At 38.9% G+C, this 27,341-nt stretch overlaps 2 protein-coding genes across 9 annotated transcripts in view; one reads left to right on the forward strand and one right to left on the reverse strand.

Moving 5' to 3' along the window:
- Positions 1-4,710, reverse strand: part of iqce (IQ motif containing E) — a 21,575-nt gene extending 16,865 nt beyond the window's left edge. For 3 of the 7 annotated variants that reach the window (XM_088612852.1, XM_088612851.1, XM_088612849.1), the window contains exons 1-7: positions 2,900-3,557; positions 2,605-2,652; positions 2,281-2,365; positions 1,842-1,982; positions 1,360-1,494; positions 1,162-1,232; positions 265-378 (exon numbers count right to left, since the gene is read on the reverse strand). In XM_088612852.1, the coding sequence (XP_088468978.1) occupies positions 265-378; positions 1,162-1,232; positions 1,360-1,494; positions 1,842-1,982; positions 2,281-2,365; positions 2,605-2,652; positions 2,900-2,950 (645 nt within the window). In that variant the 5' untranslated portion in view covers positions 2,951-3,557. Of the gene's footprint in view, positions 1-264; positions 379-1,161; positions 1,233-1,359; positions 1,495-1,841; positions 1,983-2,280; positions 2,366-2,604; positions 2,653-2,899; positions 3,558-4,635 lie in introns of those variants that run through there. The other 4 variants (XM_088612854.1, XM_088612855.1, XM_088612853.1 and 1 more) reach the window with 4 other exon arrangements.
- On the forward strand, positions 4,046-26,028 carry snx8a (sorting nexin 8a). Of its 2 annotated transcripts, XM_088612856.1 has the most exons (13): positions 4,046-4,119; positions 7,058-7,185; positions 8,930-9,059; positions 12,898-13,088; positions 13,425-13,545; positions 15,136-15,272; positions 16,916-16,996; positions 17,673-17,833; positions 19,612-19,741; positions 20,191-20,259; positions 20,671-20,820; positions 22,372-22,521; positions 23,085-26,028. In XM_088612856.1, the coding sequence occupies exons 1-13, from the start codon at positions 4,083-4,085 to the stop codon at positions 23,214-23,216; spliced, it is 1,617 nt and encodes a 538-aa protein (XP_088468982.1). In that variant the 5' UTR covers positions 4,046-4,082; the 3' UTR covers positions 23,217-26,028. The 2 variants fall into 2 exon arrangements, with proteins under 2 accessions (XP_088468982.1, XP_088468983.1); XM_088612857.1 differs by lacking the exons at positions 7,058-7,185; positions 8,930-9,059 and having other exon boundaries at positions 4,056-4,119.
- Positions 26,029-27,341: the final 1,313 nt, after the last annotated feature.

Below are 27,341 nucleotides of genomic sequence, written 5' to 3' on the forward strand. Positions count from 1 at the left end.
CATTTCCTAACCACGTCATCCAGTACAGGGTCGTGGGGGGAGCCGGACACAGCAAGGAAGGGGCGCGAGGCGAGATAGGAGCCCAGGCCACTGCAGTTGATTTATGAAATATATACTAACTTTTCATCATTCACAGTTCGTCCTCATGGGTTACACAAGAAAGGTCCAACACTTTCTAAATGCATGATTTATTAAGAGACAGTGGCTCTACAATTTTGACTCCACTACTGACATTATTAGTACAGCACACTGCTCTTATTTTACCTTGGTGGGGTCAAGGAGTTGCTCGATCTGCTTTTCCTTTTTGCCGTTTTCTTCCTCTAATCTGCGCAATTTCGTTTTCATTATATCAGTCTCGGACTTCTGAGCCTGTAACATCTAGTGAAAAGGAGATATAAAGATTTGTTTTATATGTTTTTATATGTATTAGGATATGGATGGGATGAACTGGGTGTAGCGTTTTTATGAGTCTGAAAGGTCCACTTTAAACCTAGCAATCTGTTTAAACAAATATTTTTTTTGTTTGCGCATGAACATAACAATAACTGCACAAGTGATTCTGTAGTGTTTAATCTTTGCAACACAAATCTGCAATTAATGCAAGATACCAACGGAGAACTACTTTTACAGTACTGTACTACTTCAAGAAATTAATTTTAATACAGAATAAAAATAAAAAGTGCAGTCACAGATGATTCACAGAATTTGTTGTTTTTGTTATTGTTTTGAGTGAAATGAGTGTTAGTGTGATATATTATGAAAAGTGTGAGCATTATCTCAATGCATTGAAATTTGTCATTTTTTTCTGTGTACTGATTAAATTTGAATTACAGAAAGGAAGATTAATATGAGGAAAAGGTATAGAATGTAAGTTTTCTGGCAATGAATTCGCATGCATGTTAAGCCAAGTAAGAAAAATGTTTTTCACTGTATCTATTATACGGTGACAATTATTACACTAATATTGACACTGACAGTCTTATTAATGTTATCAAAGACAGCATAGAAAGCAATTCAACAAATAAAAAGTTATCTTCAACAACCTCATCCTTTATGAGATCATTAAAAAACACATTTGATTCCAAAACATATTCACCCTGTCACTGACGTTGCCTTTAAAGATGATACTCCACAACTAACCACGTTCATCTGAGTGCTTACCTTTTTAAGTTCAATGATCTCATCATACATATCTTCTTTCTCTCTGAAGTCTGGGGTCCCTGGAACATATCCTGAAAACAGAAGTGAAAGTTTCCAGCTGCATCCCTGAATGTCAGACTAAGGTCAAATGAGAAATAAAGAAAGTCAACCATTTCCATTTCAGTTGACCTGAAGATGTTATGAAAGGTGGCTGTTTACCGTTGGTGGAAGAGCGTGCGTGCTTCGGCTTCCTCATGCCGAGAGCTTCTTTCAGGTACTCTGGGGTGTTTGAGGAGGAAGACTGCCTTGTGAGTGTTGCATCGAAGTCTCCTTTTAGGGGCTGTGACAGACCTGCTGGGAGCAGTCCACGATCACACATACTAGCCACATTCTCTACAAATACCGGTGACATTATAGAACAAAAACACCTCGGACATTTTACAACAGAACAGTAACCGAGGGACCTATTCTATCGCATACACTTATCTCGTGTAGCTGCTGCCAGTACCGGAACAACAGAACAAAACAAGCAGACTGGCCACATCACCATCAAAGAAGGAGAGCAATCAAGGTCAAATTGTCAAATATACACTAAGAATTACCTAGATAATTCAGATTCCATGATAAAATAATACTGTTTTATTTTCAGACTGCAAATTCACTTAGATTACAATTGTACCTTAAAATCTTTTCATACACACCAGTCTTAACGGATGCCAGCCAAAACTCCCTGGGTACTCGAGCTGAAGGGTTTTCAAGGTGCATGGTACCCGTCCCTTTCAATGACCGCCAAACTGCTGCTTTTTTGGGGCGCAGGCTGGTGCTGGAGAAGTATGGCGATTCTAAAAATAAAAAAGTGATATAAAAATCAGAATTTACAACTTGAATTGCATCCAACATACCTTGTGAAATTATTTAAAAAAAAATTCAGCTGTTTTCACATCTGCAATTGGAAATCTTCCTTTAACAGTTTACAGATTAGTAAAATCCAAGCAGATTTTTTAAATTGTTGTTAATGCAGATGGCCTTTTCTTTAACTTTAATTAAATTATAATTACATATTTTCAAGCAGTTTTAAGGCACATACATATCTTAAATGTGAGGAATGTAAAAAACAAAACATTTCAGGTGATAACTGACCGTTTTCTACTAATAACATCTGAAATACATGTCTCTTACTGGGAGATGGAGGTGGCTTACTCGATGTCTTCTTTTTCATTGTTCTCTGAATAAAGACACACGAATTACATGAGACAAGGTTGTCAGTAAAAAAGTAAAAGTCCGTCCAAAAAAAATACATTAATATCACATTCCAGAAAAAAAAAACATTCATGTATAAAGAATGAAGCCCTCAGATGTGAATAAAATATTTAATGCATTTATTTCCTTTAGACAAAATGTTAATAACGTGAAAGCTCGTCAAGGGCTATTTCTGTTTTACAGATATGCATCAGTAAGAAATACCTTTTCTGAACCAGAGGCGTAGGTAGCGATGGAAATTCCATCTTCCCCCTGTCAAAAAGCACAAGAAAACGTCAGCTAGTAATACAACCAATGTCAGGACAGTGCTGACTCAACTACACGTTAATAGTTTAAGTGACAGTGTTTAAGTGTTACACGTGAACAACGAAATCGATTTGCTCGCCACCCTGCTAATGCTTTTAATATGCAGTATCGGTAAAACTACTTTATTTGAAAAAGAAATTGTTTAATCGTAACATAAAGCATGCTTGTAACAGAACAATATTATTCTCCTTACCAGATCTTCCAACTCCTCATCAGTCAAAAATGCACTAGCTTCGACTGACATTTTTCTTATTCTTAGTTTCTCAATTTCATTCCTGAATACTTGTACTGTACTGTAAATGTACTGTACTGTAAATGTATCTTAAAACCTATGCGATGTTCAAAATATCAAAACGATCAAATCTATTGTTACTCATCGATTGTAAGTTATGTGCAAAATACTATCCCACGTTTTAAAATACAATTTCTTCCGTATAGTTACTCTTAATGTGGCATTCACCGAACCCAGTCCTCAAAACTAGACTTTACAATACAGATAATCATCATTGTAACTCTACAACATTAACAGTTATTCCTCTGTATCAATCTGAAAAGTTACTTCTGAATTCTTAAGACAATAATGCATTATCTGGTCTCCCCGTTTTTACTTAATTGCATACATTTTAATAGACTTATTGATATGTACTACAACTAATTTTGAGAAAGCTTGTTTTTTTTAATTAAAGTATTTCGGTTTTCCCCCAACAACAAGCTAAAGATCTAAGTCGAATATTTTCATATTTCCAGACATAAAGTATCAAATTGCAAATCAACTGGAATTCGTTATTATACGGTATTTATTCTTTGCTGATAACTTCAGTTGTTCCCTTTGTCTGGTTTGGGCATCATTAGAGTCGTCTATGGCAACCAAAAACACATTATGCTCTGTGGGACTACCAGAAACTTACTCGTATTGTTTCTGATCTCAGATAACACATTTCAACAACATTTAATTAATTTAATCTTTGTTTTTACTGAATACTACATTTTAAGACAAAAGGGTGAGACACTGCGAAATAGAATAACTCTTTACATTTGAAAGTAAGGTTCATTGCTTGTATGCTCTCCTATAAACTTCGAATTCTGTCTTGCCTTCACACATGAGGTTAATAAAATGCGGTATACACATACAATCCAAAAATAATAAATACACATGCAAAATATATGTGCAATTCACAAAAGAATGTAATAGGATCTTTAGCTCTTTTGGTGTTCTAGGACATCAAATACGACAAAGTTTCTTCCCAACTCTATGAGGGAATTTCCTTACGGGTATTTTTCACTAAGGGTAAGTTCTAGTTGGCCACTCCTTAAAGTTAAATAATAAATTCATTTTTTTTCTTCAGGAAATCACATGGAGAGGAGCTGAAGCTCACATGACTGTCAGAACTATGGAAGGCGACATCAGTGAAGGTAACCAAAAAAACTCTTCATGCCTCAGCAAAAAGTCAACTTTTTATTCATTATACAGTACGTGTTGCGCTATACACGTACTCAATGCGAAGCAAGTCATTGAAATGTGTTATTGTAAAATCGTCAGTGTACTTCCTTGCAGTTTGGCTTGCTGCTGTTACTAGTTTTCTTGTGATTTTTGGCAGGCGGATTTGATGTTTTCCATTAGGTGTCTTATACGACAAAGAGAGAAATTGATTGCGAGGCCGAGAGGACATCAGTAAGGGAGATGACCAACAGTTTTCTCTCGGGGATTTTATAATGTAGTGGCGGTGTGTTGTTTAAAACAAACCTGAAAGTAGAGCAATTTTATGATTCTTAAGTTTTGTCTAGATAATGTGCCAGGCACAAAGAAAGCCTTTTTTTTGTCCAAACGCTTGCATCTCATTCGAGGTGAGGCTGATAGTATTGGAGTATGCAGATCATGTCAGTAAAAGTGATGGTGTCTTGTTTTGTTGCCTGCTGGACGGATTTCACCTGTTGAGGATGTGCCGATCTTGTTTGCGTTCCGTGGCCGTGACAGCTTGTGTTAAGTCAACGATAGCTCCATCCTCGTGTCCTTATGTAGATGTCCAATTGCACATCTATTGTTAAAATGCAAAAAGTTCATAAACTGAAACCAAAGGCTGTGAAGGATCAGTCAGATATCCGCCCTCAGCAGATACTGAGCCAGTTACTCGTGGCACAATACCGAAGGCGTCTTTTTAGTGTAGTCTGTGCCAGAGGAGAATTTACACTGAATGCTCAATAGTAATTAATACTTACTCTAGGGGTGTGAATAAATATGACCCTAGCGGTTTCTGGACTTTAATTGTGACAGATAAAATTTTTCTCAGTGCACAGCTATTAAGATCGCAGCTTGTAGATCTCTTTAAAGCAAGATGCATAATTTCTGGAAATGTTTCTGTGATACGAAAGTGACGTTTTTTATTTGTAATTCACTGGGGGTTTGAAAAAACCTGGGGGGCACTGTATGTACTGTTATACTTTAGACCAAGCTCCACATGAAGTGTGGTTAATGTTTCTTCATCAGCGTGCAAACCATTTGTGTGCTCTGTCTTTCCTGACAGCCTCTGAAAAGGGCATTTTTGTGGCTCTTCTAGTGTTATGCTTGCAGTCCCTTGACCTTTTTATTATTTTAAAGCTAGTCAATAATATCTTAGTGACTTATTTTTTAAAGATAGGTTAAAGTTATATTTAATCACATTGCCTTTGCACTATAGTAGTTGATACAAGCTGGGAGCAATTTTGGGTGGAATTTTCCATGGATGTGTAGCTACAGTATGTAGTGAACCAACGATTGTCTGACGGGAGAGACACCTTCGCAGTTACAGCACTAAAAGTTAACTTCTGAAGATAAGCTACAGTGGCCTCATGTTTATCTTTTTTTGGTTCATCTGGTTAAAACGAGAGTGAGATGCACAAAATCACAGTTTATTTGAACTGAAACAATCATAGGTTAGCCTTTGTCCTGTAAAAGTTCATATATAATGAAAGCATCTGGTTTCTTTATTATTGTACTTTGACGTTTGTGATAGGACTGCAAACATGCCAAAGTCTTCTGTTGTTAAATTCTTTGTTTATTGTGCTTGATGAATGAGTAGCATGGTTAGGCAAGACTTTATCTTGTCTTGACTAAAAATCATTAACTTTCATTTCAGTCTTTTCAAGTTGTAATGTTTGCGTTTCATTTTTTGGCATCACAAGATAGACACATTGTCAGGTAATCTAGGGGCAATTGTTATAAAGAGGATATTGCCTTTTAAATTGCTTGGAAAGTGTTTTGTAGCAGCCTAGTTCTGTTAAAGAGTCAAGTTGAGTAATTCTGCAGCTCTGTTAAGAGGTGACTAGACAAACTGACACTGGGGTTTCCATAGTGATCTAGTGTACAGCTGGCCTTTCCTTTAACTTGTGAGGATAGCCGTAAGTAACGCTATTGTGTTTGTGCAGCTAACTAGCTGGATGTCTTCATTACAGTGTCACAGCAATGCATATCACATTTTCCATTTCATGCAAAATGCTTGATTTAAAGTGATGATAAAGCAAAACAAACTATTTTGCTAATAGTGAGCAACTAAAAGTGAATGAGGGTGTCATGCTGATGTTGTCTGAGTCTATCATGGAGAGATAACATGTATGGAACCATAAAGCTACAGTATATCTCTTACTGCTTGTAGTCCTTTGTTTGCATTGTGCTTGCTTAATGCTTTTTGGATAAATAAGCCGTTTTAATAAAATAAATTATCATTCACAAAAACGCAATGTCTCTGAATAAGGAGCTCAATTTAGCTTTTCTCTCCTGATTTGTGTGATGATCTGATTGTGGGGGGAAAAAACAGGAATTGTGACACAGATCCAAATTTGGTGCAGTTATTGGTAATTTGAACTTTATACAGTGTTTTCCTTTCACGGATGATTTAAGTTCCTGTTGGAGCAGTTTACTGTTCTGTTATAGGCTTTCACACGTGTGGGGAAGTGTTACAAACTATACCAGGAGCTGAATCAAAAGCCCCAAAGAAAAGTCACTGTCAGCTGGAATTTCCCTCTGAAGGCACATACTGTATAACATGCTGACTGTCTGCAAACTCCTCCTGTAATTTTTAATATTTGTTATCCTCTGTGCACAATACTTTGCATGTGTCTATTTAGGTATACGTTTAGGCATATTCAAACTTGGTTAGGGCAGGGAAAGTAATCCCTTGTATTTCTCAAATATGTATGTAATTCTGTGGCTCAGTGAGTCTCAGAATTGGCCATCTTAACCTCATGTTTTGTATAATAATCAACTGTGAGATTTATTGTCAAAATAAAGAGAAGTTCACAGTCATAACCGTGCTCTAGTTATAAATTACAGTATCTTTTTTTTTAACAAAACGACCTGTTCGTTTTGATTATCCAGGTTCAGTTCCCCCGTATTACAGAGAAGTTTATGAAGCACTATGCAGTAAGAAAGATGAACGAGTGCAAGGAGATGTTTTTCAAAGGCTGTTGAGCAAGACAGATCTTCCCTGTGCTGTACAGAACCAGGTAAGGAGAATGCGCCTGTTACAGAGCTATAGATGCGAGAGAGTGGTTGAAGTAAAGGAGCTTTCTATTGAGGTATCAGTGGGCCACACTCTAACTGATAGAAAGTTGTCTTGCATGACACGGTGCTTAGTCTCTGCACACGTGTGGTGGTAGAAACTAGGGAAAAGGGATTCACAATGGTAAGTCCCAAAAATGTTCAGTGCGGGAAATGTACTGGAACACATGCTGATTGTAGCATTAATAAGTAAAACATGCATTTTGAAGAATGCCACAAAGGACTTTGTTTTTGTTGCCCCATGACTGGATAAGAATGCAGTAGGAATTTGAGATCTTATTGAGGAGACTGTCTTTGCTTGTGCATCGGAGACTGTAATTGTTTTTTTTTGATTCGTCATTGGTACACTTTGTCGTCAGCTCCTCCCACGGTGGGTAAAAAAACAATCTGTTCTGTGAGTTTTGCTTCACTCCAGTTTCTCTGACCTTTATTTCTGCTGAGGTATTGCTTAGATAGCAAAGATCTGGATTATAGCACAGGAAAGCCTGTTTTTAAATAAGATGTATACATCTCCACAACAAACATCTCAACCTAAACAAACATTGCTGTAGTGTTTAGGAACTTAAAAGAAAATATTTTTAAAAAATGGCTTCTATTTTACAGTATACATAACTGCTCTAAATCGAAGACTAGTCTTATCTTTGAGGAAAACTAACTGGGAGTCTTAGTAAAATAATTGGATAGGCAGAGTAAAGTGTGCACACAACATTTCAGCTGTTGAGCCTTCTTCAGATGTGTCATGTCATTTCTATCTTTTAGGGATGGGGGATAGCATAAGTTAAATATATTAAATACACACGACACTTAGTGCTTAAACGTAAGAGAAGCTGAACCTTTACAGTGTGATGTCAAAATTATCTTGGTCTAAAACCTAATGAGAATGGCTTCACACATTATACCCTCTGTAAAGACACAAAGAATGATGCATAACAGACTTTATACTCATTCATATGTGCAATACTTGAGGTATTAAGATGCCTGGCAACTCTGATTACCTTTGTATGTTAATATAAAACAATAAAAAAACATAAGATAGAAAACTCAATTATCTTGGAAATTGGAAAGCCTTAGGACACCTTCATTACAAGAGTAACATGGGTGTAATGGGCTCCCATTCACTATGCTTTTTTCAATAAAAACATTTCTTAGTGTGCCCTATTTTAGTAATCTTGAGGGTACGTTTGTGGTTAGTTGTGTATTACAGTAATATTGCTTATTTCTAGTAATCCATCCATCCATTTCCTGACCTCTTCATCCAGTACAGGGAAGCCTGAGCCTCTCCCAGCAAGCAGTGGGCACAAGACAGGAGACACCCTGGACGGGTGTACAGACACGCACACACACACACCAGGGGCAGTTTCCCCAGAAGCCAATTAACCCACCAGCATGTCTTTAGACTGTGGGAGGGAATGGGAGAGCCCAGAGCAAACCCACAGAAACACAGGGAGAACATACGGACTCCGTGCAGCCAGGGCCCCGGCACTGCGAGACAGCGATGCTGACCTCTGCACCCCGCTTATAGTCATATGTTTAGAAATTTCTTCCCCTCCTGTTCTTTCTTTTTTTGTCTTTAATAATATAATTAATAGAACGGCTTCTATTGTGAATCTAGAGCTTCTCATTTGGGATTGAGAGAGGATAACATCTTGCTTTCCCAGCTGGAACTGAGGGCATTTTCATCTTCCCCAGGTTGCTGAACACGTGGAATTTAAGGATGGGTTCCTGTCAAAGGTGTCCCTTTATAAAGCGCTTGCTCTGATTGCACTGGCTCAGCAAGGAAAGCAGCCCAGCCCAAAACTACTGGAGAACTACATTCAAGGTACCACAGCCCAGAGCTTGTAAAAGGGATCCATTTTTCTAATTAAGGCAGAAACGGTTCTTAGGAACTGGTGTTGAAATGATCTTTATTCTTACTCAGGCACTGAAAGAATATAAATATAAGAAATATAAGTACTGTATATAAGAAATTTGCAGCTGCACTTACAAATGGAAATGTGGTGGATGTGAATATACAGTTTAGCTGTTCTGGAGAGAGATAGTGGTAGGTTCTTTTTTTTAAGGATTCCCAGAGGCGAATTTTGTGATAGGGAATCAGAAAGCTGTTGAGGTCATTTGTTGTGTGGTAGTCTTACAGAAAAAACTTTCAGTGTGAATTTAAGAAGCAGCTCTGAATTTTATCCAGGTGAAATTCAGAAGACTTTTTCTTTCTCCCTGAAGAAGCATGATCAAGTTGGTTATTCTGATTGTGTATAACCATGTATATGGCAGTATACAACTTCCTGTCAGTTAGACTGTGACGTAAAATTTCTCAGAATCTGCTTACTGTACTAGCTGGACACTCAGACCATCATACTTGGACCTCAGCAGTGATCGGTCTGTTGTATATTACAATTATCTAGTTATTCTGCATGAGAGCACCACCCTTCCAAATGTTCATTCAGATGGTCTATTCCAAGCCTTGATATCACTACAGATCAGCGATGGCCAGTCAACCTGAGATGTTGCACTACCTGATGGCATTGTGTTGGTGAACATTGCTACGTGGTTTGGCTGTCTAGCTTGCAAATGATGATTTATAGCCTCCTCCTCATAGCTGAAGTGCTGATGCTTGGGTTTTTGTAATGTGGTATTTTTGATGCAATGGGACTGGCATTGTACAAGTGGTTACAGTGATTGAGCATGATGTGTCAATCTCAGCGAGGTATTGTGACTTACGGTGTCCCATATCCTGACCTACCCTTGATGGACTAGGAATGTCTGTAACATCGTGCCACAGACGTGACTGTGTTGTCTTAGTCCAGCCTCCAACATATGTTGGTCATGGGGAACAAAAACATATCTTGATGAGTGGATCATACAGGTTCCATTCTGTTTTTTTTTTTCTTGATTTTGTTTTTGGTAGGTTTGACCTTCAACAGTGTCATTGTGTCATGTCCTCCCTCGTGTCCGGTCAGCTCTCAAAAAATGAGGTGATTTAATGTAACAGCCCAGTCCTGAGTGTGTGTTGGTCTGTAACAAATGATCAATTAATCAATGCCACAAATATGTAATCAGCATCCAAAATATATGTGCTTTATTTCCTCAAACTTTCCATGTATAGATAAAAAGTTTCTTTTTATTATATTCAGGATATGTAGTCTATATATAAAAACATTTTCTTTTAAATATTGTTGTGATTGTAGTCCAGATATTGGCATTCATGCTGTGCGGTTTCTCTGTCTATGTTGGCTAGCATCCACTCCTCACTGCGTCCGGCATCTGTATTGTCCTCACAATCAAAAGAAGAAGCTGGTCAGCACATTTTCTGAATATTTTATTTTGGGATCTGACACCAAGTTCCTTTCTGTTGGGGAATTTTGATGAGCTGCTTGCATAAGAACATGAGAAAGGTTAAAGTAAGAGGACCCGGAGGCGACATTGCTATCAGCTAAGTGATCCAAGGATCTCTGCTATTCCTTGAAGGAAGTGAGTTTTTACAGGATTAGGTTTTGCCGTATAGCCGGGTGTAACTTGTTCCAGACTTCCACAGCCATTTGTTTAAAAAAAGTGTCTCCTGTTCTCAGTTGGCGTTCTCTGTAGTCTGCCCTGTGATTTGAGTTTCATTGTTGATTCTGAAGAAGCCAGTTGAATTGACTATGTCTGTACCTCTGAGGATATTGAATACATGAATCAGTGCCTCATGTAGTTTCTCTGTTCAAGAATAACAAGTTTATTTCCTTTTTTCATTCCCTTCAGAGTAGGATATTCCTTTATGCCCTGGTATGTATCTCATCGCTTTTCTCTGGGCTGTTTTCAGATCTTACTGTTGTTTGGTATTTGTTTTTTATGGCAAATCTAAAATAATGCCCAGAACAAGACTTGTCAGAGGACACTTTCTGTGTATGGTTCTTTCTATGCATCTTGCGTTTCCAGTCTTGGATTGTAACACGTTTAAGACAGCTTTCAGTTCATATTCCTTTTCAAGAATTCAGTGTTTTCACAGGTGCTCACAGTATGCCACAGCATGGTTTAGAAATTCTCCCCAGAGTGCCATTTTTCTCCAGGTTTCTGGCTGAGTATAACTTCCTGTCAGTTACACAAAATTCCAAATTCCAAATTACAACCTGCTTTAGACTCACACTCTCTGTTTTTGTTACACACTCTCATGTGACTTAAGAAGCAGTTTTATAGAGACACTGATTAAATTAAAACTTTGACCCAAACTCCAGCTACAAATTACTAATGCATTCTTACAGGTGACTTGCTGTTTGCGAGGTGCTTGTCATGTCTAGCAGTTCATAACACACCATCCGATACTTGGTACTGTATAAATGTCATGAATGGGGTGTGGCTCAAAATTGTGATTTAATTTGGCGTTGAGGCGTAATTGCTGGTTGAAGGAGTTAACTTTTTTGTATCTAGAGAAGTGGCATTTTGTTTTTTCTTGAAATGGGGGTTATGAAGTTTATAATTTATCTTAAATAAGTTTAGCATTATTCAACCAATAATGAAGCTCAGATACTGCTGTGTTAAACCAGGCGTGAATTTGTACTTGGAATTTACAGCTCGTTTGAGAGAAACGGCTTCAGCCCTTGAGTGTTTTCAGTTTTTGAGAAAGAAGTGGGTGCAAGGTCCAGGGCAGGAGACACCTGGCTCCACTGCAATTTCCCTGGCACTTACTCCGCAAGCGAGACGAGCACCTTTTTATACAAACAGCTCGCAATACAAACATGAGCAAGAATCCAATCTGTCAGTCAGCGAAGAGCCGCTTACTGTTTATTAAGGTGCCATTTTGGGGGACTCTTGTGGTTGTCAGATTGTCGCCACACCTATTCAGGTAAATCCAGGGCACACAGCTACACAGTTAGACTCATTTAAATGCACTGTTACTGTGCAGGCTGTGCTTCCATGATGGAACTGAATTCATTCACCTTCCTTCCTCTTTGTAGATGACTAGTTCTACAGTTTCCCTGTGCTGCATCTGGTCTGATGCTATGATCTGGTCTGATTTAGTCATGAATCGTCTCTACTTTGTCGAAGGAACTTAATTTTTTAGATTAATATTTATGCCGGTATACTACATTTAGATTGCTACATGGATAACCAGGAGTTTCTTTTTTTGGCTTTTTCTTATGTTGGCTGGGGAAGTGGAAAATTAGTTTGATTCCCCTATAACTGCCTGTTTTTAGATTTGTTCTGATCTCTGGCTTTACTAAAGTAAACATCTGTATATTTGTAGTGCTTTGTGACTGGGGGTGAAGCTCTGATTTGTGTTTTAATTTTGCTTTAAGGCGACATTGTTGAAAATGCAGTGAACCGTTATTTTCTTTACAAAAGTTTGACAAACCAAGTGGAGATAAAACGCCACCTCTAAACATGCATATTCCTCGAAGGTTGATTTGGTTTTTTTACCTGAATTGTTCAAGATTATTGAGTCTCCCAGAATTCAAAATATATTACATTATTGTGTTTAATAATGGACCTAGCTCTTTTTCTAGTACTTATCTTTGTCTGTCGATCCATACTATTAATAGTGAAGGCAACCGAATATAAAAATCCTAATCCATTCCCTGAAGACTTCTGTTTCCAAGTGAGCGTGAATGTTTCCAATGTTGTTTTAGAAAACACTGGCCGCACTGCAGTGTGCAGAGAGCCCTCATTGTCGGGTTGTTTCCTAGATTTTCCCAAGCCTGAGCTGGGCGACCTGAAGGAGCTGCAGGTGCTCAGGATGCAGTCCAGCACGGAAAACCCCCTGGTCCTCTCGCTCAGCTTGACCCAGCTGCTGGGCCGGGACGTAGTGCAGGTGGAGCTCATCCCCGAGAAGAAGGGCCTGTTCCTCAAGCACGTTGAGTATGAGGTGACCAGTCAGGTAAGACGGGTAAACGCCGTTCATCTCCGCTCTTCGTTTTGAGAAGCCACAATCTCAAGAGAAAAGAATGTGTTGGAAAATGCAGGAACACATCTGCTTGTCTTTAATAAAACGGTCGCCAATTACGAATTGCTAATTGAACTTTTTATAAAACACTACTTTCTTTAATATTGAACTTTTCGAATAGAAGGAGCCCAAAGTTGTACCTTTTTGTCTTATTTTCCTAGTTTCAGGTTTGTGCTCTGTTAAGTTGAATTGCCACACTCGTGTGAGCTTTGGTGCATGAAGCATGATTTGCAGGTCATCACTAATGTAGTGTTTCCTGTCCTCCTGCAGCGATTCCACACATCTGTCTATCGGAGATACAGCGATTTCGATGTTTTCCATGAACTTCTGCTGCAGAGGTTTGCCTACAGGATGGTGCCAGCTCTCCCACCTAAAAGGATGCTAAAAGGAGGTAAAGATTGATGTGCATCACAGGAGTTTCACTGCTAGAACTTTGAGGGTACTTAAAAAGTGGTAGTGATCTTATTCACTTTTTATGAAATTGTTAATTATTTTTCTCCTCTCATTCGTACCCTCTGAATCTGGAATAACTATCCATTAAAGAAACAGTCTCGCCGATAAAACATGTACCCGCGCTGACACTAGAAACACCTGGCTGTTGGTGCGATCTGCCATTTCTCACACGGCGAGCTCCACTGTAATCACTACTCCCCGACTGTGGCTTGGAGGAATGGTGCAGCTCGCAGGCTCATCACAGGTGTTTCCACCACGGAAACCCTGGCCAGCTCATACCCACCCACCCCTGCTGGCACTCTTCACCTTAGACTGCAGGTTTCAGCCTCTGTTCCAGAGGAGCGCTTTCAGTCCTTGAGTCACGCAGGATTAACCTTGTGATTTGCAATTTATACAAAAAACCTTTTAGTTGACATTTCACATGTGATCTAATGTCAAGGACACCAAAGTACCTTTGCTCAGTGGCCTACATACTGTAGGCTGATCTAATCTGCCCAGGGGCTGCTCCTAGAACGTACCATATGTATCATATTCTGGCCAGAAGAGCCTCTCGCAGATCTTCTGTTCAGCCGTCGAATCATCGCCACCTACGCACACTGCGGGGATCTTGGATTAGATCTTTGTTGAAAAACAAAGTGACGTGGTTTTTTAGAATAGTTTTTGCAAATACATGTTCAGCTGGAATTCAGTTTCAGATAGTTGTAAAAGAGTCCCACGGAACTTCAATACATGTCAAGCTGTGTTCCTTGAAGTTCTGTTTAGGTTTACAGATTTTAAAAAATACAGATGTGGTTTTTTTTACGAATGCAATTTTTCGTTGTTCTTATTAACAGTTTCACAGAAGTAAAGGAGGAAATTTAGACACTAATAAATAAGGATGTCTGGCATCCTTACAATAAGGCCGTTTGAAAGTGCTATTGTGGTGGAGGTCTGTGGGTATGGACATAAAAATATTCTATATTGGAAACGGTGAAGCTTCAGAAGCAGAAAATATGATTCAGTTCTTCTGTTCTCTCAAAACTCCCCAAGTGGATACAGACCCACGCTAACGCACCGATTTCTCATCTGTACTAAATTATTCTATTGGAACTGGGGTTCGAGGGGGAATTCTTCCAGAAAGAACCTTTGCTCATTCTGGGTTCCACAAGCTGTCATGAGAGAGTTGGTGATTTTGTTCAGTTACTTAGCATCGATTGTCTTGGGAAGTTTTTTCTTCCGAACATTTTAACAAAGTGCGTCTGTCATTATACTCCCAGGGAATTTCCCAAACAGTCATTTTTTTTTATTCTTGAAAAGAACGGGGCTGTTAAAGGAGAAGTGAGAGCCCTGCGATAAAAATAGGATGACGTGTTCTCCCACATCACCACAGTAAACAAGTACCTGGATTCATACGTCTTTGTTGATTTTTTTTTTTTACATTATTATATTTTGAAATTGTAAGGTATGGAAAATTATCTGAATCCAGATGCCTGATCTTTCCGTAGGTTACTGGTAAAAGTTTTTTTTTCTTTTTCAATTACGTTTACAGTCTTGACGTCTACCTCTGAGCGAGAATTTATTGAGGGCAGGCGCCGTGCTCTCCGGAGGTTCATTAACTTGGTGGCGAGGCACCCTTTCTTCTCTGAGGATGATCTCGTAAAGACCTTCCTGACTTTCAGTGGTTCGGTAAGTGTCTTGTCCAATTAAAGACCAGGAGCGGCAGAGTGAGTTGAACTCCAGTCTGCAGAGTTAATCTCCGTGTCAGAGCTGTCAGAGCCGAGAGAAATCTCCGCTCTTTTTCTAACTTTCCTTCCTGAGATTTGGTTGCTGTTTTATGAACAGTTTTAAAAGTCAGTTAAAGCAGGACAGCAGCATCCAAAGTCAAGTTTTTATTTCTGGCAGATCTCTGTAAGAATCCTGCCAGCGATCCCACTGTTTAACGTACTCCTTTCGGTTTTGTCCAGTTTACATAAAAAATGTAGTTATATAGTACTTATGGACAATTATAAAATCCTATAAGAGGCCCCTTAAGTTTGTCCTGTGGTGTCTGCTGTATGTTTACTTGCCCGTACTAATTAGGCTAATCATTTTACTCTGTGTTTACTAGGGCACTGAGGCAAGACATGATTTTAAAACTGCCTTTGAACTCAAAAATATTAATTTGTCTTTCTGTACACTGAACATGTAGTACTAAGAAACTGTTCACTATTTCTGACAAAGAATGGTTAGCATAGCGCGATCAAACATCTGTTAGTTGTTGTTAGTGATTTGTTCAAAAGCAATATTCATGTTAGTAAGCCACCTATCAGTTCTCCAAGTCTTAATTAATTTACAAATTGATGTCTTTCATTTTAAAGACCATTCTAAAATGAACATGGAGTCAAATAAGTGATCACTCTCATTAATTGCTTATCATGACAGTAATGCATTGCTTAATGGTTTACAAATATGAAGAAGTAAACATGTTCCTAAGCATTTATTTGGTATATTCTGAATTTCCTGGCACAAAAAAACACGATGGGCATGCTCTGGTATGACTCTTTTTGGCCTTAATCTAAAATAATTTTGCTTACACACAGCTAAGAGCTGCGATGGTGTAGCTCTGTTCTTTTCAACATTTTTCCTAGAACCGTTTGTCTGTGCATGGGCTCTGTTAAGGAATTGACACCCTGCCTTAAGAGCTCTGGCAGCTATTTGACCATGGCACAAGCCCTGCGGCATTCAGTAAGGGTCTTTTGCTGCCAGGCTGCTCTGGGAGATAATTCAGTTTTTTTGCTGACGACTTCATTAAACTGTGGATAGGTCATTAATGCATTATAGTGGGAATTACCCAAAGAAAGTATGCACAGCCACTGAAACAATGCAGCAGAAGGTGATCTGTGCCAGGTAGATAAATGAATAGCACAGGCAGTGTTAATGAGGTCAGATCAACTCTGCTGGTGCTGTCATCACATCCCATGTTTTTGCCTACTTAGGTAAGATTGGAACTGAAGCACAGAGCACTGCTGGTAGCTCAAGAATCACTGTCCCTATAGTTACATTTTCAGTAAGTTTCACAAGAGTAAATTTAATAATCGTTAATACTATAGTCATTCTATAACATTGCTTTGCAGTCTCTTCTAAACTTGTTCTTGGGTAATTTCCCTTGCGATTTCATTAACTTAAAGTGTTCAAAAGAAAAAAAAATAGGCTTTTATGGCAGTTAAAAGGTACTTCTGTGAGGGATGTTTGTACTTCTTCCTTTGGCGATTTGTGTGAAAGCCCTCTGCAGGGTCATGATTTACTCGACATGAGATTATGTCTTTTTTTTTTCTGCTGTTTCCCTTTAGGATGTGCAAAACAAACTGCGAGAGTCGTTTAAGAAAAGGGGGGATGAATTCATGACTTGTAAAATAGCCACACAGGCCAAGGTTAGTTATTTGTTTTAATAAGAACTAAAACTGGTGGTTCTCAGACCCGTAGCATGGTTTAGAGAATGTATCTTTTGCGTGAACACTTTTTAAAGTTCTGTATTTTCCACAATGGAACAAGGACCAAAACATTATAACACTAATATTACCCTCCATCCCACCACTGCTAGTTACATCTCAGTTTACTGCTTTACTTCTATATTAAACAATTTTAAAAAAAGTGATGTTTACTATAGAATTCATTTTATTATACCCTTTAGTGCTTTGCTTATGTTTTGATTGATGTATTTTCCATTTTAAATAAAGCAGGCTGGGAACGTCGGTATTTGTGTATTTGTGATTCTAAAGCAGAGATTCTTCCTGGTAGCCAGCTCTCATCATATCGGATCAGGTCGGGCCTGGTCAGTACTGCTGTGCCAGACCTCTAGAGAAAACCAGTCCGACAGTGATGTGCCACCTTCTAGCCCGCCAGCTTGATCGTTAAAGATGCCATGGTGCTCTTCGTAAGAGTAGGGATGTGACTGCCTGACTTCCACTTCGGGCTTTCGTAACCTAGTCTTCCCTTTCCATTTGTTTGACGTGAAGCACTCTGGGCCTCCTTTGAGCTGGAGAGCAAGGGATTGATCTCCAGTCATGAAGTGTGTGAGAGTGTGATTCTCAATCGCCGTTTTTCCAGGAGCACCTGCCAGCCGACATCCAGGCTCAGTTTGCAGTCAGCAGGGAGCTGATCCGGAATATTTCGAGCAGTTTCCAGAGGCTGCGCGACCGGGCGGAGAGGATGGCTGTGCGCTCCATCGAAAACGCCACCGACCTGCTCATGTTTGGCAGGGACCTGAGGCATGTAGTACCATGTGTGCTCTGTGAGGTTTTTCCAGCATTGCGCTCGTTTTGTCTTGGTTTAAGGGGGGGATATCGGTAATGGAGGACCAATAGGACGTGTCGACTCCTTAAGACCGCAACCTTCCTGGTAGTTTGGTTGGGCACTTTGTTCCATACTCCCACAACTCTCTTGGTAAACACGTGCCTCCTCTTTTAAATGTTTTAAATGCGCTTTACTTGTGTCCTCTGGTTCATGATTCGTGTTCATTCTGAAGAACTCCACTTCTTGTGTTTACCTTGTCGGTGCCTTTTTGCATACTTGTATCAGGTCCCTCCTTCGTCACCTCTAAGGATAAAAAGGCTAATTTGCTTCAGTCTGTCGGTGTAGGACATTTCTTTAAGCACCGGAATATATTTGATTTCCTTTTGATCAATTTCCCCCATTATCTTGAACATGTTAATACTGTATCAACATAATTAAATGTTATAGTTTATTTTACTAACTCCATGCAAGCCTGCATCAAGTGCATTGCCTAGTCTTGAATTTTATTTACATTTTTCTGAAAATCATTGGCTGCTTCTACAGTATTTGCTAATCCTCCTATTTTGGAATCCTCTGCAAACTCGGCCTTTTCAGCTGTTTAGAAGCGTAGTATGTAGTAATTTTCAAGTTTATTTTTAGTCTTCTAAGCCAGAATGGCTATAAGCTGATTGCTTTTGGAAAGCTTTTTTTTCTTTCCTTCTACTACCAAAGACCAAAAATCAAAAATCTGTCTTAACTCTTGCGCTCACACTTCACAAATACGTCGACAGTACCGTGCAAGCTTCATTTGTAGGTCTAAAAGCATAGGAAAAGCTCCTAATGTCGTGCACACCCTTTAAATCTCAATCTTCAGTGTGTATGAAATTCCAAACCCTGTACCAATTATCCAACCCCCAAGTCAGTCACCCCTGGTGTGGGCGTTTCCAAATAAAAAGTGGCAGGTTGGTGCGACAGTGACAAATCTATGGCTACTATACAGTAAGTCAATCAAATTTCAGGTGTTGCACAACTGATGTTGAACAGCTGTTGTATCAGCTGTTCAGGTGTTGTATATTAATGTTTTGTGTACAATAAACTGGTGTCTTACAAAATTTCACAGCAGTAGAAAACTAGCGAAACTGTTCCTCACAAATGAATGAGGCCGTACAGCTGCTGGGCTCGGTGGCCCTGTGTTTTTATTTTTCTTCACAACACCAGAACTATTGGAATTTGAAGTTTCAAATTAAAGAACTGAGATGCATGCCTTTTAAAAGATGTTAACGTGAATGAAAAGAGAGATTTAATTGTTTTTGGGTTCCCTGAACCTGAGTATGCTTTTCCTTTCCTAATCAGGGACTTGCTTTTATTTGAAAATGGTTTGTATAAGGCGTTATCTAATCACACAAAAAACAGAATTATGTTTTATCAGATAACTGTGAAATTTCACACAATTGTCGGTTATTAGTTGTTGCGTGCCAGCTAGAACTCACTACAAGACGCGGAAGCCAAATACTTGTGACATCCAGTTTACAATTTTGTTCTTAATTAGACAGAGCTCATTATTTCCAGGGCTTCAAGTAGCAGGTTTGCTATTTCGCTTTGTTGTTTTTTTTTTTGGGATGGTGTTGCTCTTTTTGGCAGGAAAGGTTTCCTTGTTTTTTTTGTTCAGACTGAGTAGTCAGTATTAAAAATGAAAGAGCCATGATCCAGTTGTTCCCATCCTGAGCCACAGCTGGAAAGATCTTTAAAGATTTTCGTGTGTCTTGTATTGCAGTGCGCTGGGCTCGGATTCCGCGCCAGTCCCAAAGCTTGGCTCAGCCAGCAACACTTGGGGAGCCCTGCGTCAGTCCCTGAAAGGGCTGTCTGTGGAATTTGCTGTGCTTGCTGACAAAGCAGCGCAACAGGTAGGAAGAGGAGCGGAGCTGTACTGTGCTCCTGGCTTGGACCTGCAGTATTATATTCTGAATTTTTTCCCCCAACAGACATCAATTCAATTTCTTGCAGTCTGTAAAATCACACACATCAGAAACAGAAATCATTTCCGATGCCGTTGATTGTTGATTTCAGCTGCATGCACTTAACGTTTATAGATGTAATTTTTAATTTAATTTCCAGACTGTTAATTCTACTAGTCTTACTAGTAAATAAAAGTGTCAATTTTTGTCGTCTTGCATAATTGTGCAAGACAATGTGAGAGATGTAGTGATGAAAACACAATAGCTGAATTGGTTTTGTGGCATAAGGTTCTCGTATGTATATAAAATCATATGTATAGTCTTTATATTTTGCTTTAAAATTAAGTAGAATCTGCTGAACAAGAATATATTCTGTAAAGACTATTTACCTTTTCCAGGGGAAAAGAGAAGAAGATGATGTGGTGGAAAAACTGAATCTGTTCTTGGATCTACTGCAGTCATACAAAGTGAGTCTTTATATAGCAACACAGAGTGTGAAAAGCGTTATTCTCTACTGGTGCCAAAACCTTGTGTTTCTGAGAGCATGGAGTGGAGAAGTCAGCACTTGGAGCAAGAAAATATATTTTGTACAACAACTCCAAAAGAACTTTTTGTAAAAAAAAATAATCTTAAAAACAATAAAATGCAGGAAAACAGAAAGTGAAGAAGGCCCCTGTCCAGAATGCTTCACTGCTACACTGTGAACAGGTCTTAAAGATAGTGCCTCCCTTTGTTAGAGCAAAGACCTGCCCCTGCTTTAGCCTGTCTGTAACTTAACTGCCCGGAGGGGTGTTGCTTGGCAGAAAGGGGTGCCGGTGGGCAGTCTGTTTTTCAACAGTGAAACTCTGAGGTGGTTTGCTTCCGGCTCTTGCCCGCAGGACCTGTGTGAGAGGCACGAGAAGGGAGTTTTGCACGACCACCACCGGGCGCTGCAGAAATACAGCGTGATGAAGAGGCAGATGATGACCGCCACGGTGCAGACCAAAGAGCAGGTGTCTGTGGAGCAGCTGGAGTCCCGCATCGTGCAGGTGAGGCGCTGGCCGGATGCTAATGTCACTCCCTGTCCCTGGAGAACTGTCCCACCCACCGGTCTCCTGTACCCAGAACTGCAGCTTCCTGCAGTTAAAAACTGAGCGCACCTGTCATGCCAAGTGAGGGGTTCGGCCATCACACACATGATTCAGTTTGCCGTCTTGAAAGCTTACAAACAGGCTTGTGATCCCTGTATCTGCCTCAGTCTGTCCCCCTCTGTTTTTAATTGAGCTTAGTAATTGTTGTAGATTACTTTTCACACTGTTATTTCTCATTCCAAGAAGAGAGTCTCCTCATAATCAAGGGCCATATGCAATACAAGCACTTAAGTTGCATATGTGTATAGTATTGCATTAATGAGTTTTTTTTTTCTTGCAGCTAGATAGTGGATAAAAGTTTGAATGTGAAGTTTAAATTGTCTTTCACTGGAATGTGAAAAGTGAAAAATGTGACCAAAATGTTGGCCAAGTATGTCTTATCAAATTAGTTTTTGACAGCAGTATAAATGAAAACATGTTCCTGTTTATGTTACATATATACTGAATCATTCCCTCACATGCTAAGATATTCTGTAGGATCTCTGCTAATTCCTTGCTGTATGTTATTACTGGCAATCATAGTTAGTTGTCAGAATTGTAGACTGAAATAAAACAACAATGAACCTGCATCAGCTGTTCATTAACACTCCCCCTGAGCAGATACTGAAAAAGACACTTCCCTTTTTTACAGAACGGATCACAACACACCCACATGCGAAATGCTGTGTGCATTAATAGAGAATGTTGTAACATATTCATACCACAGGTTGACATGCCCATGTTTTGTATCGCATAAGAAAGGAAACGGTTGTTTTTTTCCCAGCCCACCCTCAAAACAAATGTGTTAAATGTGATAATTGCAATTATCACTTCAGAAATAGGACTTAGCAGATCTTTATAATCACTTAAATCACTTTACACTTAAGCACTTCACCATTTATTTTTTATAGGCCCGGGATAATGGTTATCATTTGTAGGTGGTAACTTTCAATACAAAAAAAGGACCACAGTCCTCCTGTATTTGTATTCAGTGTAATTAAAATAGAGGCAATCTTTTTTTAAGAAAAAAATGCATTATTGTTCAATTTAAGGAATTTATTTTCTGAAATCATAACTGTAGGTCTCTTAATCCTCAGTGGCAAGCGAAAAACATGAACATACAGTATACCAAAGTGACATTTACCACAAATTAACTAGAGTTTTGCATTGGTTCCCTGAGGTTTTGATGTCTCTGCTGTGCTTTACTACTCAAGATTCCAGGTAACTGGATTCCAGATTCCAGGTAACTGGAATTCAACAACCTCCCGTAACGGATGTTTCAAAGGGAGATGTATTCATGGTGCAGTGTGTTAAAGCACGTTCAAGGGATGTGTTGCACGGTTGAATGGCTTATGAAAAATAGTTCAGACAAACGTTTTTTTTCTTCTAGTGCATCTGCAATCTAAAATTGACCACAGAGGCAACTCCTTTCTTTCCACATGCTCTAATGCGCGTGTCGATTCTCTCTAGCAAGAGAACGCCATTCTGACTATGGAGCTCCGGAACTATTTCTCCTTATTTTGCCTTCACCAAGAGACGCAACTGATTTACACCTACCTTCCCATCACGTCCAGTATCCTGGCAGCATTCGTCAGCTCCCAGATCCAGGGGCACAGGGAGGTATGTATTTCAGAACCACCAGGAAGGGGTCTTATGTGACGTTCTGAAGGCCAGTGTACTGTCTGGGGCAGCATGGCGGTGCATTGATGCCACATGGCGCTGAGGCCCTGGGTGTCATTCCCGTGTGGAGCTTGTGTCTTCTCCTCATGTTCACGTGGGTTTCCTTCGGCTGTTGAGCATCATTTTCCCTTTGGCAGTAGTTCCTGCAAAGACTGACTCTGCCTTTTCAAGCCCTCGATTTTTATTAACATAGAAGACGGCAACAAAAAACACATCCAGGCCAGCCTGAATTTAAAAGTATAGTTATGCTGTATGGGTTACATTGCGTCACAGTGTCCTTAGGCAATAGAAATTTTCTCCACAATCCAGACTTCTTTTAATTCTCCAGCTTGGGATTTTACCATTGGAGTCAGCAGCCATTGTGTGAAATTCACTAATAGTGTGTAAGGCAGTTTCCTCGCCTCTTTCTCTCACTGAGTGACATGCTTGTTATAATTCTTCTCAAGACCAGAAGCTAAAAGTAACTTATTTTCTTAAAACCTAAACTTTTTTTTCCTCCACAGATGAGTGAGATCTGGAATGACCTCCAGCCCAAGCTGAATTGTCTGTTTGGGGGATCCAATGGTGCACCATCTCCCCCTTTGACACCTCACCGAGGAGACTGGAAGGTACCCACTGCCTTCTGCACTAATTAGCTGAGCAAGAATAACAAAGAAGCTGCACGAGTCAGCCTGGCTGTCCACTGTAAAGCTTGTCTGGAGGAGACTGTTGGATGTGCACAGCCAAGCATGGGAGAAAATAATGTTTGACCAAAGACACTAATGATAAAAAGAACAGTATAATGATTTTCCCCCCATTTTGTACACTTATTAAAAAATAGCACATTTCTCCTGAAAGCACACAGTATTCATGACTCAATATGTTAAATTTCTCACCAGGTCAGAGAATAAGCTGAATACAATTTGAGACGTAAAGCATGAAGTGCAGCAATAAAGCTGCATGTTTTCTCTAAGCAAATAAAAGTATGGATTTGTACAGAAGAACTAGCCTCTGTATTTAAAAAGGGTCAGTTGTATAGTTCTTTGGGAATTTCTACATCATTTTCATGATAATGGGGTAATTTGATATTTGAATGCCAGCCTAAAATATACAAACTGATATCCAAAAGATTACCTGCTTTGCTTCTGAAATGAAAAAGAATACATTCATAAAATTTAAGGTGCTGCTCACAGCTTGTAGAAGTGAGGTGGCTTTCTAAATCTGCAAAGAAAAAAAAATCCAAGTATAATTCAAAGTTGTGTACATTTTTTTTTAAATAGTGTAATTAAATTTGTACTTCAGTATAGTTCACAAATTGTAAATATTATTTAGGTAATAACTTTTGATTTAATTGTGATTTTCTAGGAAAATATTTTTGAAAAATCTTTTTTATTAGCCAAAACACAGCTGAAGCTGCCCTGGACCACAGATACTTTGATAAAACTTCTAGTGTGTTGTACTGTTTTTAGGCAGAAGATGGCAGCATGTTGTAGTGAAAAAGCTCATTAAGCCTCTTTATTCCCAAATCCTATCTTTTGGTTGAAAGGATAGGAGCACTAAACAAGGCATCATGGGCAGCAATGAGTAAGGTGACCCCGAATCTTCCCTGAGTGGGGGGTGAACCCAAGGGGGTTAGGGGAGGGTATGTGTAAATCTGCAGGATAGATATAATGAAGTAAATGATAATAAAAAGAGTAGAGATTGTTTTATATTAAACAATTAACCTTTCACTCTAGTTTTCCCTTGAATTCTAGATTACTGTCTGCAACACGTGTTGAATGCAGAAATGTTTTAAGACTGTTTTCAATACTGTGCAGAATTAGTATTTTTTTATATCAAGTCTCCAATTTAATGAGTGTGCATCTGGTCACACTGCAAAGTGTTAAGCAGTACTTTTAAATCCATTTGTTTCACAAGATTGTCTACGTTATATGTATTTTGTCCTCCGTGTGAATGCAAAACATACATTCATATGTGACTCAGTACAAAACTGAGTCATTTTTGTCGATGAGAATTCCAAAATCTGTATTTGATGATTCTAGCAGAAACTCATTAGACACTACTAATAGTGACTATTTCTTTAGCTTCTGTCATTTTGAAGTAGTGTTCTCTTTAGGACTTTTAAAACTGTGAAAAGCTAGTTCAAGAGCAACCCTTGAGCCAGGAGTTTTATATTTTATTGTGTAGTACAAAATATCGCGTAGAAGGCTTTTGTAATATATAATTAGTATATATGTATCTAAAAGGATTGCACATCTAAACATTCCATGTTGAAGAAAAGCTATGAATTTTAATAATCCTGTTTACATTTGATTGTCTACAACATCGGCTATGAAACACCAAAGAAACCTAACACATTTGCACTCACCTCTACAGATATAAGTAGATAGATATGCAGGGACAGTTGCTGAATTGTAATTTATATGATATAAATAATATATCAAATTAAGCTTTTTCAAAGGCCAATGAGATGCCTTTTTTGCTTGCAAAAGGCTAAATGTATTATGTACAGTATGTAAGGTTTATTAGGATACACTCCATGCGAATAGCATGTTCTGTATAACTGGTATTTGCAAAGGCTACCTTACCTGCAAATTATTGAAATCAACAACTCTGAGATTAAGTGCTTAAAAGATCTGTTTGAACTTTTTATACTGCTGTTTACAATATATGTTGTGCCTTAAAAGCCATAAATCCTTGTCTGTCATTATTCTACTACATGTATATTTTGCCTCATCACACCGTTGATGTAACTGGAAGTATTAGAAATTTATTGGCTGATGAGTTTATAATCAATTTTTGAGTGTAGCTCATATTGTGTATAGTTTTATCTAGCTGTTCCTTATTATACAGGAGTGAAATGGCAAAATTACTTAGATGTAGATGAAGCATCACTTTGTTTTTTTTGTCATGATTTCAAAGCAAGAATAATTATCTGCTTTTTGGAATTGCTGCTTTTGTCCAGTGCTCAGCATACTTTAGGGACAGTTTAGACTTTCTTAAATGTCCTCTAAGCCCTTCCACTCTTCTTCATGTAAATGTATGTTTCAGCTGAAGTCACTTTGTGTAGGAAAAGAGGACTGCTGGTGTTGTTGATTAATGCTGCTTTTTATGTGGATTAATGGCAATGAAGCTAAAAATCGACTCCCAGCTTCAAAGCCCAAGCACACTCCAAAGACAGCTAACCACACACTTATCTGATCAGCATTATCCATGGTGTGAAAGATGAATTGAGAATTTGTGTCTTCTGAACTTCACAGTGTATTTTCATATCTTACATACATGTGCAATTTTGAAAATTAGATCAAGTATTGATATGAATAAATCTGTAAAATATACTATATGTCACATTTTTTTAAAAGGTAGCATTTCAATTATCTTGCTTCGTTTGTTACTCAGCTGTATTGCAGAATTTTATCAATATATTTTTGTCTTTAAATTTACAATAAACTACATCTTTGGTTACTTTTTCCTTGTGTGGACTCCTTTAAATTATTGTTCACCACAAATATCTCGAAAGGCACCTCTAATTTTATGAGAAGAATAACTTAATTTATGACATAAATATATGATTTATGAGACCCACTTCTTCAGAACATGTATTAGTAACACCAATTGAATCTGCCAGGGGATGACTTTTCAAGACACTGACATTTTACTGCATGAATGAGCTGCACTTCACAGGCCAGATAATTTTATTTCAGCTGCCCGTCTGCTAACGGACACGTGGCACCTTTTGTACCGGTTCTCGGGAATAGCAGGTTATTCATTCTGCTTGATTCCCTCTTCACTCGTCGCATAACACCGAGATGCCGCAGATGTAAAGAGAAGACAAATGAGAACTTACAAACTGTATTTTTAAGTTTGAAAGCATTTTGATTTTACAAAAGCACAGCAGGTGTGCAAAAAGGTCAGGGTACTTATAAAGTCTGGCAATTACCTCTGAAAACAGTATCAATTTCACCCTGCCTCCAGTGTATGTGACAATCACTGGGAGCACACGGTAGAGGGTGTGTATGTGTGTATGTATCTGGAGAAAAATAAGAGACACAAGGCGGTGCTGAAATGCATCACGAGATTTCGGCTGTCGCCTCCACAGGTGTGTTTGGCCAACCTGGTGGATGATGTTCAAGAATGTTTGCGGTCTCTTAATGCATCAGACCAACTGAGGGTCAACACAGGGCCCTGTGCCTGGGGAAATATCTTTGTGATGAGATCATGTCAGCTACCAGCATGTAAATGCACATTTTCCAATAAGTGCTTCATTCTGCGGGGGGGCATGACTACACTGTTTGTTCAGAAAATGGATGGATTTTCATGCTAATTAGATGATTAAAAAGGTCATCTTCTCTGAGCTGATGGCAAAACTATAGATGATCCCCAAAACATAGACTACACATAAAAGCTCTGCACTTCTGCATATATGATTTTAGAAAATTAGGCTTGAATTTTGGATATTGCTACCACCATGGAGCAGTATCTGGTCAGACGGCTGGGCTTGGTCAGTACTGGGGTGGGAGACGTCCAGGGAAATACAGGTTGTTTTGGACAAAGCAGCACAATAAATGTACCTACAGTGTGTCATGTCGTTTCAATAAAATGTCAGTGCACCTGCTACAAACAAGATTCCAATTTTCCTGATATTAGCTTTATGAATTTGCTGCAGTTAAAAGTTCCTTTCCGCCCTCAGTATGCATTTGTAATACAGAGGGGAAAAATAAGAATTATGATTGCAGGCTTCTTAAAAGAACGTAGATCAATTACACATGTCTGGCTGTACT

The sequence above is a fragment of the Lepisosteus platostomus genome, chromosome 19 (assembly GCF_059453375.1).
Source record: "Lepisosteus platostomus isolate fLepPlt1 chromosome 19, fLepPlt1.hap1, whole genome shotgun sequence".
NCBI lineage: Eukaryota > Metazoa > Chordata > Actinopteri > Semionotiformes > Lepisosteidae > Lepisosteus > Lepisosteus platostomus.

Coding starts and splice junctions, on each gene's coding strand:
- snx8a (XM_088612856.1), top strand. CDS start 4,083: ATGACTGTCAGAACTATGGAAGGCGACATCAGTGAAG. Junction 16,997..17,672: donor AAATAGCCACACAGGCCAAG/GTTAGTTATTTG, acceptor CCGTTTTTCCAG/GAGCACCTGCCAGCCGACAT. Junction 20,260..20,670: donor ATCTACTGCAGTCATACAAA/GTGAGTCTTTAT, acceptor TCTTGCCCGCAG/GACCTGTGTGAGAGGCACGA.